This window comes from Fragaria vesca, linkage group LG2 (assembly GCF_000184155.1).
Source record: "Fragaria vesca subsp. vesca linkage group LG2, FraVesHawaii_1.0, whole genome shotgun sequence".
NCBI lineage: Eukaryota > Viridiplantae > Streptophyta > Magnoliopsida > Rosales > Rosaceae > Fragaria > Fragaria vesca.
Window position 1 is genome coordinate 10,414,618 of NC_020492.1, and position 10,681 is coordinate 10,425,298.

General features: G+C 39.3%; 3 protein-coding genes across 4 annotated transcripts in view; 2 read left to right on the forward strand and 1 right to left on the reverse strand.

Moving 5' to 3' along the window:
• LOC101310848 (putative glycerophosphoryl diester phosphodiesterase YhdW-like) overlaps nucleotides 1-4,216 on the forward strand; it is a 4,427-nt gene extending 211 nt beyond the window's left edge. Inside the window, exons 2-9 of the mRNA XM_004290213.1 lie at nucleotides 429-515; nucleotides 886-983; nucleotides 1,786-1,846; nucleotides 2,008-2,085; nucleotides 2,296-2,388; nucleotides 2,493-2,582; nucleotides 3,751-3,878; nucleotides 3,973-4,216. Of these exons, the coding sequence (XP_004290261.1) occupies nucleotides 429-515; nucleotides 886-983; nucleotides 1,786-1,846; nucleotides 2,008-2,085; nucleotides 2,296-2,388; nucleotides 2,493-2,582; nucleotides 3,751-3,878; nucleotides 3,973-4,141 (804 nt within the window). The 3' untranslated portion in view covers nucleotides 4,142-4,216. The remainder of the gene's footprint in view (nucleotides 1-428; nucleotides 516-885; nucleotides 984-1,785; nucleotides 1,847-2,007; nucleotides 2,086-2,295; nucleotides 2,389-2,492; nucleotides 2,583-3,750; nucleotides 3,879-3,972) is intronic.
• A 331-nt stretch (nucleotides 4,217-4,547) lies between these two features.
• LOC101311143 lies at nucleotides 4,548-7,060 on the forward strand. 2 transcript variants are annotated; one of them, XM_004290214.1, is made up of 6 exons: nucleotides 4,548-4,809; nucleotides 4,890-4,960; nucleotides 5,035-5,140; nucleotides 5,333-5,465; nucleotides 5,664-5,810; nucleotides 6,290-7,060. In XM_004290214.1, exons 1-6 carry the CDS (start codon nucleotides 4,736-4,738, stop codon nucleotides 6,347-6,349), a joined length of 591 nt encoding a protein of 196 aa, XP_004290262.1. In that variant the 5' UTR covers nucleotides 4,548-4,735; the 3' UTR covers nucleotides 6,350-7,060. The 2 variants fall into 2 exon arrangements, with proteins under 2 accessions (XP_004290262.1, XP_004290263.1); XM_004290215.1 differs by having other exon boundaries at nucleotides 6,391-7,060.
• A 258-nt stretch (nucleotides 7,061-7,318) lies between these two features.
• LOC101295976 lies at nucleotides 7,319-8,086 on the reverse strand. Its single transcript, XM_004292359.1, has one exon. It carries the CDS (start codon nucleotides 8,084-8,086, stop codon nucleotides 7,319-7,321), a length of 768 nt encoding a protein of 255 aa, XP_004292407.1.
• Between the last annotated feature and the right edge of the window lie 2,595 nt (nucleotides 8,087-10,681).

Consider the following 10,681-nt stretch of genomic DNA (forward strand, 5'->3'; position numbering starts at 1 on the left):
CTCTCTCTCTCTCTCTCTCTCTCTCTCTCTCTCTCTCTCTCTCTCTCTCATTTTGATTTATGGATCTGTGATCTTCTAGTTTCAATGCAGCTGAGGAAATTAGATTTAGATAGAAAAAATGCTTAGGCTCAGCTGAGTTAGAAAAGTGTGCGTGTTATTTTGTATGTGGGTTATTCGGCATTGTTACGTTATGCTCTTCTTTGTTATATGTTTTCACTTGGCCTCCTACTGCTCCATTTAGTTTGCTTGTAGTGAATTAGCCTAGCTAGCTATCTGATTGTATAATGGTTCATGCTAAATTTGATTATAACTATGCATATCTCATTCTGTATATTATAACTGTGTGAAGAGAAAGAGAAATGCCAATATGGATTGTGTATATCTTCATTGTATTTCCAGATAGTAACTTCAGTATTTTGTTTCCGCAGACTCAGTTGCAGAAATGTGGTTGGCTAAATAGTCCTCCTCTTGTATGTGCACATGGCGGTGACTCAAGTTCGGCCTTTCCAAACACGGTATGCATATCTTGTCTTCTTCTTCCCTTCCCTTCCCTCAATTGTCTTTTCCAGTCAATAGTTATTCTGCTTACTAGTTTGGTTCTCAAGTATAGCAACTCAATTAGAATCTCAGTTCATGTTGTTGATTTATTTAGCCGTAAACTGATAACATGCTTATCATGTAAATGACGACCATAACCTGCTGATTGTCATCTTGCTTCCATTGAGTGCCAAATAAGTCACAAATAATGCTTGTTTGGCTGTCATAAAAGTAAACATTGAGAATTTAAATTAGTTATACCTTTTTTTGTCTGCAAGAAGGTACTTTCCCAAGTCCTGATTGTTGAGTGCCCCATCTGTCTTACAACTAATTTGTTGTTTTCCACAGATGGCTGCTTATCACTCTGCTCTTAATTCTCAAGTAGACTGCATTGAGATTGATGTTTCTCGTTCTTCAGATGGAGTACTGCTTGCGCTCCATGACAGGTGCAGTGTTCTCAAAGTTCTATAGGTTTACCTCGTAGCTGTTGATCATCATCTTACATCATTCGACTGCTTCAGTCATTAACAATTGCTTTAAACTTTCTTCTTCGAAGAAAATGGAATCTACAATGAACTCCCCCTTATTGCCCAATTTGATAGTTCATCATGAAGTATTGGATCCATTACTTTGATCTGTCATCAAATCTTACCTTAGATAATTCCAAGAAGGAGCTTCAAAACGTACATACTTATCAGAGTTTGTTTAAGGGCATCTAATAAAAAATGTGATTCTGTTTTTTGGGTATTCCGGCTGATTCAGTATCTAAAATATCAATATATGGTTAATAAGTAATTATCAGGAAAGTGGTTTGGGAGTTCCATTTCACCTTCACAGAAAGAGAAAGTGTACAGAACCGGAACATGTTAAATCCTTGTTTTGAGGTTCATCTATTTACAAACATAAGATAAGGATTTAGGAGATTAATACATGTTATGTTGATTTGCATATATTAACAGTATTTACTAGTTTCAAATTAAATTATTCTTGCAATTTTGATATTCAATTGTTTTTTGCCACCGATAAAATCCACATATATGTGAACTACAAACTATTGCTAGCTTGGTATCAACGTTCATGATCAAGCTTGTATTCTAAGGATCTGTTTAATCTCTGATATGTCATGAAAACATTCTATAAACTAGAATTTGATACTAGTAATTTGTTCCTTTGGACCATTATTAAATTGCATATTCAGAGTTTTATTTGAAATTGCTGGTAGATTTGATTTTCAACTGACACAGGCAGGGATTTGCAGCGCATATCTGGAAACAATACTTCTAAGGTTGGACACTTCAGTATGAAAGAGGTGAGTTTGTAGTCGTGTCTTTCTTATAAATTATATTAAGCAGCATGTACCAGGCTTTTGTTACAGTACTAGCTCTATCTACATATTTTGCTATAAAAGCTGCGCATTTAAGTATTTGTGATGATGTTGATTGAGAATATACTTTTAGTTCGTGGTTGTAGATAAAACGTCTCGGTTCTAGTTATCAATCTGCAAAGTTCCACGATGCAAATATTCCTACAATTGAAGAGGCTCTGAAGGTAATTTTGAATATCTGCTTTAATTTTCTCTCTTTTCCACCATTTTAATAAAAGCCAGGGCGTCCTCTCTGTAGGAGTGTGTGTGTCCTATCCATAGACTACCATCTGCAAGTTTATATTTTTAATTTTTTATTCATTAAGCCAAACATACCATCCCACCCCCACCCCCATGGATCTGGTCTCTGACCATTGTTTTGAATAATGTTTTAGTTGGTAGCAAGTTCAGTCAGGGAGGTGGTGTTAGATGTAAAAGTCGGGCCTCCATCGTTTGAAAAAGGTCTTGCAAAGGATGTATTTGATGTTGTAAGTTTGCTTGCATCACCTTAGTCATTTGGATCATTTTAGTTTTAGTCGGCATGGTTTGTCAAGTTACCCACCTCAAGGCTGTCAATTTAAATTTTTTCCAGGTTGAGAGGATCCAGTGTAGGAATTGCGTTGTATGGGCCAAAAGTGATAATATAGCAAGGGATGTGATCAGACTATCCTCAGATATCATGGTAAAAAGCAATGCACTCTTTTTCCTTTTCTGCTCTCTAGCATTGATTTCTTAGAGCATCTTTAGCAATGCTAGCCATTTTTAAGTTAAATTTTAGTCAAATTAGCTAAAATGTCATTTTGGCTAGGCTGCATCAATGTTCTCTATTTTAGCTAGCATTACATCAACATTATTCTTCAAATAGAAATTAAATAATTTACATATATTTATATATCACATAAAATATATTACAAGGAATGTATTAAATTATAGCTAGCCTCATCTGTGTCATCTCGCTAGCTAAATATAGCTAGCGAGATAGCTAAAAGTTATAATAGCTCAAGCTGCTGGAGCTTCTAAAACATCCAAAAAAGCTAAACACGCTCTCTAAAATAGCTAAAAGCTAAAATAGAGAGTCTGCTAAAGTTGCTCTTAGATGGCATGCTGGAGTTTAGCATGTGATGGGTTATGTTGGTTGTAGCATTTGATAATTTGATAAGTAGGGTAAGATTGAGAGCGAGGTTTCTATATGTACAATGTCAGTTAAGTTTCCTTGAGGGTTAGTGCTTGTCATAGCCAAACAAGTCATCACTGCTGTTGACAAATGTAACTATTTATGGCAAGATTTTGAGATGATAAAGATGGTATCAGCATGCAGTTGTATAAAACTGTCTTCCATATCCCTTTTGGCAATATATTTTGATTGGGTTTCTAAACCTTTTGACCTGTCAATACCTGTCATTTGCATTCAAACCGTTTTATTACTAATCAGGTTTAATCTATTTTGTTCCTCAATACAATGAATTCAGCAGTTGTTTTTAGGTTGGCGTTCTTATTGTTTCTGTCTTTTCTTGATTTTTCAAGTAAATCTTCAAACACGTAGATAGTTGGTGAATGTCTATTCTTGATGATGCTGGCTCATCTAGAACCTCTTTTAGTTGAGAGGAAAAGCTTTGGCGGCCTTTAGAGGCATCTTTAGGTTTGTAGAATCTTTTGTTTCTTCATGTACGTTGCTGCAGGGCTTGGTTATGAAACTGCAGGGATTCTCATTATATATGCTATTAAAGTTAAATTATTGGAAGAGTTTCGTTATATCTGTTATAGAATCCAAGTGAAAGCATTTGACTCAAATTCTAGGCGTTTCATTACAAAAGGGGGTTACCTGCTGAGTGTTATTGTTAATGTTGCAGGTGGGGTACATTGTGATGATCGATCATTCAACCGGGGTGAGGACCAACTTACTGAGGATGAGAGATGCTCGTGTTGTTGGTGTGTACCATCCCTTGATTGATGAAAAGCTCGTGAGAATTCTGCATGGGTATGTCTCTAACTTGACGCATTAGAATTTGTAAGGTACCCAGAATGCATCCATATGTTATGGGAATCTATGATTTACAAGTGGGTTTGAACAGGAGAAAGAAGAAGGTATATGCGTGGACTGTTGACGATGCGAAGTCCATGGAAAATATGTTGTGGGAGCGCGTCGATGCCATTGTGACAAGCAACCCGAGTATGCTTCAAGGTCTAATGCAAGATACCAGAAGAGAGTGTCTTGAGCATGGGTTCTCATTATCAGAATAATTGACATTACTCTTGATATTCTTTGAAACTGTGAAAGGATACCCGGTGTACAAAAGAAGACGGTGTTTGAACTGAAGCAATTCCAATGGTAATTGTATGAACTATGAACTATGAGAATTTGTTACCTAATCCTGAGAGTTGTAGTAGAAAAATCAAAAGCATCATCCCAAGTCCCAACAAACAAACAAAAAAGTGTATCACTATCACCGTGATGGATTCTTTGATTTTGATTTTGAGCAATCCAACATCCACGTTGCACTATTTGCATTTCAATCATAGACGGTGATGACGTGACTGAAAATGATTGGTCGATACGGGCGCGAAACCGTGTGTGTCCCGCAGCAGAACGCAACTTATCATCATCCTCCTCCTCTATAAAAGAAAAGAAAGTCTTGAGCATCTATCTCTCACGACAGCAAGTAACAAACACAAAACGAATCAGAAAAATCTGTGTTGCTAGATCTGAGCGCAGTTTCCAATTCCAATTTGAGTATTCAGAATGTGGAAAACCCAGTAGTCTGTATATATCTCTTTCTCTCCCTACATATATATATATAAGAGAAAGCAAAGAAAGGAAGGAAGGAAGTGGTGGAGATGGCGAATTTGGGGTTGATCACCACCTGGTTCAACAAGAAGATCGTCGAGCCTCTCCTCGAAATCCTTCGCAGGTACTCCTTCTCCCCTCCCCTCTTTAATTTCAGATTCAATTCTTCACAATCAATAATTTTGATTTCGAATTTTGATTTAGGGGCGCCGAGCCTAAGCTATTGGCCTTCTCTGCAGCTGTTGGCTTTACCATCGGACTGTTTCCAATCTGCGGTAAGCTTTTCGCCTTCATTTTATTCCTCCATTGTTGATTGGACTACTTCAATTTCCGAGCTGGATTTCCACAGGGACTACTGTGATTCTCTCTGGCTTGGCTATTGCATCTCTTGGATCCCGCTGCCATGCCCCAACTGTCATGCTCATTAATCTCATTGCTACACCTGTTGAACTCAGGTACTCTTTAGCTTACATCTTATGGCGTCTGCATCTTCGCTATGTCAGTTGCTCGCTCTATATTCTGATATTCTGATGTAGATTACGGAAAACTATAGTCTACAGAGATCGAAACAACTCTCACTCAGCTTTCCTGCATTTCATGTTACATCTTTGATTATATCCTGATTCTTGTTATTTTTCGCTTTCAAGTTTGATGGTACCCTTCTTGCGCTTTGGTGAATACGTCACTGGTGGACCTCATTTTCCGCTGACTTCTGATGCTTTGAAGAAAGTTCTAACCCTCCAAGCTTCACAAGAAGTCTTATTAAGTATTGCTCATGCGGTAAGTGGCTAACTTAACATCTTGTCATCATAACTATCTCCCTCACACACACACACCTGCATGTTCACTTTCACTCTAACGCTTGAGAAAGTGCACAATTTATCAATTACATTCTGATATTGTGATCTATCGTGATGTTTCTTTGGCATCTTAATGAAAAACACCAGTGTTTAAAATCACTTCTATCAATTTTTGCAGTTGTTGGGATGGCTTGTTGCGGCACCTTTTATTTTCGCCGCAGTGTATGTACTCTCTTTACCATTGTTTAAGGTGTTGGTTCACAAGTTCAGCAAAGGTCCTTCGAGCCCAAAGAGACCACTTTCTCCATCAGATGTCAGGCTTAAGGTAAGGGATGCCTGATTAACATTGTGTTAATGATACATGTGCTTCTCATCCCGTAAACAGGGAACTTTCTTTACATGTTTTTGACACTATAATACCACCTGTACATGGAACATCACTATTCTCTATCTCCCAATGTGTGCAAGTTTCATGCTTTTTGATCTTATTGTATTCATATTGGAGCTGAACTAAGTTGGTTGACTCCATGAAAATTTCTTTCATCAACCAAAGTAATGCATGTCTCTATTGCTATGCATCATCTGATATATTTCGTACACAAGCAGACAAAATTAACATTTTAGGGTTGGTTAATATGAACCCGTTGCTAAATGTTTGCTGGCTGCTTGGAGATTGGCGTTTTAATGTTTTTGCATTTAAGAGTTTACGTTCAAACGGTTAAAGGAAATATCCCCAATTCTTCCTGTCTTTGATAAAGTATTTTGAAGTAGAAGGACATACCAGACCCTTTGGTTGTTTTACAGATTTGCTTGCAAGAGGGAGGACAAGATGACATGGATGAGTTGGAAGAGTGTCTGTTATGAATTCATTGCGGAAATATAATGTTCATTTATTTCACTCTCAGGATGACAAAAAAGAAATTTGATTGACAAGGTTGGAGGCCTGATTGTTAGCATAGGGAGATGCTATCGACGACAGAGATGATGATGCTAATCGGTTGGTTCAATTCTGGGGCAGCATGGATGAAGACGATTCTGTGGGCAATGAGGCTTTGGTCATTAACTGTACAATCGATATGATTCTTCTCATTTCAGTAGTCTTTTCTCCCAAACTGATTATAGAATAAGTAAAGTTGGTTTGTTTTTCCGATAAGGTAAACATCAAACCAAAAGAAAACTCAGCATTTCTGAGTTTGCAAACTTGGGTTGACATTCCCAGGCTTACATAATTTTCACCCTGCACTCGTTCCATCATAGAACAAAGACTAAATTAATTCCCATCCAGCCATCAGTGGGATCTTCCAGTTTATTGTAGCACTCCATACCCTAACCAAGAGTTTAGGGGCGTTAGCTGAAATTATTATCTTGCTGAGTAACAGGAGACTTCTCTTTTTTTCTATTTTTTTTCATCAAATAGGTTCCAAAGTACATTACCCTCACAATCACATGGCATGTAGAACAAGCACAAGATCCTTCACATGGGAATCGAATTTACCAACCATCATGGTTTTGATGGTCATAGGACCAACAAGTAAGATGGTTACTTTAATTAATAGATCCTTAATTAATTATCAGAAAAAAGAAAAAGTAATTTATTAATATTAAAAGAAGCATTCTTAGATCCTCTCATCTTCTATCTTCTATTGAGGGAAAAAGAGTGTACCTGGTGTTTCCTTCCAATATCTGTCATTTACTGAATGATCGAAGGAATATCTCATGGATGCATTCACTCTCAAGTCTCATCCATTCCATTGAGATTTGATCTGCCACTTTTTAGAGTGAAAGCTGACCATTAATTCCACTTAGGATCATCTCAGTTGTGCGAGTCGACACTTAATTTGCAGTAGCATTTGTTAATGGCTCGCAGGCTTCCGCAGTTGGCATCGGGTGTCGGCACAAGGGGCAAATGTGATTAATCTCCAGGCACAAGACAATGCAATTGACATAATAATGGTGTTTGCAGGGCAAACAAGTGATCAGTTGTTCAACAGATTCTGCAAAATCCTGAAGACAGATGGCACAAGTTGGAGTCTTTCTAATAACAGCTTCTTCCAAAGTATCAAGTCTTAATCTCTTCAAACCATGAATAAACGATGTAGCTGCAGGAGTGCGACTTGCCTTGTATGATGCACTTGGTTCCCCTATAACCTCACCTCCTCTAATGGGATGGCCCAAATACGAGAAGGTTTGTCTGGCAACCCAATCAATGACCTGATCATAGTCAGCACTACCCATTAAGGACACAGTGATGTCTAATATCAACACAGTAATAGGCATATGACTGGGCACGTCAGACACCACCGAAAGCTTCTGAACAAGCTTGTCAATAATAGGTGGCACTTCTTGTTCTGGGATAGGCATCTGCAAAAGCTGTTGGGCAGCTATACGACTCACGCGTTCACGACACCCCAGAAATCCCTCTACAGCCACCAAGGTTTGCGGAACAACATCCTCATAGTCTTCTGGACCATCAAACCAAAACCGAGTTTCCTTGTAGAGAAGTAAGTTGACTGGAATCCTGCCCGTCACAGTAGGTATGGGTCGCCTTGTTGGTACTTGCACCACTGCGCTATAAAATATATGCCTCTCCTCCGTAGACATGTTTTATCTGATATCAAATAACAGCTGATGTATAGATATGATTGACTAACTTGCAGTAGTTGTAAGGGGGGACAAGTATATATAGAGTAACAGTCCCTTTTTAATAAGGATTAGGACTTGGTATTGAGGGTGGGAGATCAAATACAAGTTACTGTTGTATTAGTTGTGAGGTTGAAGTCTCATCTCGTATAAGCAGGATTAGGAGAAGGGTTTGATGGCTAGCAGCACTATAGCGTTACTCTTGTAGGAGTAGGACTGGTACCCGATATCAGAAGGGCTCAAGTCCCCACACCAACTAGTAAACACGAATTATTAATCTTTTCCATGCCAGCCCTATATATAGGAACCAGTAAAGAATATAACAACCAGCAGCAAAGCCATATATAGGAATGATAAAAGTTGAAATAAAAAATAGAGACAATGCCCACTAGTCTTAATTTTAAGAATTTTATTCCTACTAATAAAATAAGATTTTAAAATTCTCAAGAGCCAACTTAAAGAGCAGAAAGATAATTATACCCTTAATGAATTACATAAACTACAATAAACCATTATAAGAGTCTATTATAAAATAAAGTTTCTATGACCGGATTCTCACGAACAATGATGTTGACCGGGCTCTAGCCGTTGACCGGACTCCGGCCACCGTTGACTGGCTCCGACGAAAGCTAGGGGATCTACTGGGGGCAGTAGGAGGGTCTACTGAGGGCAGTAGGAGGTCTGTCCAGGAGTCTACTAGGGGCAGTAGGGGGGTCTACTGGGGGCAGTAGGAGGTTTGTCCAGGAGTCTACTGGGGGCAGTAGGGGGTTTACTGGGGGTAGTAGGAGGGTCTGCTGGGGGCAGTAGGAGGGTCTACTGATTGGAACCTAATATCACCTAATCTCACCATCATCATCATAACAAATTACGTAGTTTTCCTTCGCATACTTCATCCAAATAGGTTCTTTTAAACAATAACTACTACATTTTGGCCACAAGTTCGATCAAGTGCTTCAACAATTGTCACATCCCGACCCTTATATTTTTACCTTATTTACTAGCGTGATTATAATAAGAATTTTACCGTCCCGATCTTTGAGTAAATAGTTTAATTGGTCCCTAGAGGGGTTTTGGGGACGATTATGTGCGGAGGATAATTCGTATGGGGAAAATACGACGACGGTAAAAATAGTAAATTTTAGCTAGTAAAAGGTAATTTTTATTCGGGTATTATTTTTCGGGGTGTTGAATTTTGGAATTTTGGGTTAAAAGGAGTGTTGGGTCGGCTGGGCCGAGCCCAACCTATTTCTTCTTCTTTTCTCTTCTCCCTCTCTCCCGATTTTCTCTCCTCCCACCCGGTTTTCTCCTCTCTCCACCCGGAAATTTCTCCACCGCCGTCCGCCGCCGTCCGGCCGCCCCAGACCGCCGCACCGGTCCCGTTCGGTCGGTCTCCCTCCAAGCAACATTTCTAGACCGGTGGAAGCCTCCCTAGCGCCGTCGTGAGGGAGAAACGCCGCCCGAAAGCTCCGACTGCCGAATCGGTTTTTTCGCCGGAACTTCCTCCTCCGGCCACCAATCCAGGCAAGCTTGGTACGGTTTTGTAGCCCTCCTCCCGTGCAACAACCCCTCCAAGCAGCTCCCTCCCTCTTGAGCTAGGTAAGGAGAAATGTGGAGTTGAAATTTCTAGGCTTTTAAGTTATTTTCGTTCGATTAGCCTAGTTAGGCTTGGAATTGGGTGATGTGTTGGTCATGAAAGTTGTAGAGGAGATTGAGAGGAAGATTTTGTTAAAATTTGGTAGCATTTGCAGGTCGCCGGAGTTGGTCGCCGGCCGCCGGCGGCGCCGCCGCTGTTTTGGGAAATTTTGTGGTTTTTGATGTAGAATATTAAGAGGATATTATTGAGGTGATTTATGGAATTTTTGGATGAGATTTGGATAGGTTCGTGAATTTCCGAAGTTTGGTATTTTTGGCGGTTAATTAATGTAGAATCCGGCCGTAGGATTTAAGTCGTATTTTGAGGAGGTGGTATTTACGACTGTTGAGTATGATAATTAAGTTCGGATCGTTCCGATTTAAGAATTTCGAAGTTAGGCAATGATGAGCGTAATTATGGCTCTCGGGTAATTTTGCCTATTTTGATTAAATATTGGATTATTGGTTGGGAAATTAATATTATATTTGGAACAGGTCGTGAGGAGGCTCGAGCAGACGAGACCCCAGATCGACATCAGGCTTAGGCCTAATTTGTGAGTGGACTTTTAATTTGAAATAATATGCATGCTATAGTTCACGATTGAATAATTAATGTCGTGGAGTATTTTGACGTCATTTTAATTTTTGACGATTTTTATTTCTCGTGGAGAGATACCGAAAATGGGATTTTCGGTGGATATAAATATGTATTTATGAGAGAGTATGTATATAAAATGCTAGCTAGCCATATGTGTCTGTCCACCTTAATGGCGTAGCATATAGCCGCATTATGGTGTGACGTGAGCGTTGGACGTAAGCGTAGTAGCCCTATTTGAGTGTTTAATTCATATAGGGGGTATGGGACACATATTTATACAACCCGTNTGTCCACTTGATGGCGTAGTGTAGCACCGCATTAAGGCG

Coding starts and splice junctions, on each gene's coding strand:
- LOC101311143 (XM_004290214.1), top strand. CDS start 4,736: ATGGCGAATTTGGGGTTGATCACCACCTGGTTCAACAAGAAGATCGTC. Junction 5,466..5,663: donor TATTAAGTATTGCTCATGCG/GTAAGTGGCTAA, acceptor CAATTTTTGCAG/TTGTTGGGATGGCTTGTTGC. Junction 5,811..6,289: donor CATCAGATGTCAGGCTTAAG/GTAAGGGATGCC, acceptor GTTGTTTTACAG/ATTTGCTTGCAAGAGGGAGG.
- LOC101295976 (XM_004292359.1), bottom strand. CDS start 8,086: ATGTCTACGGAGGAGAGGCATATATTTTATAGCGCAGTGGTGCAAGTA.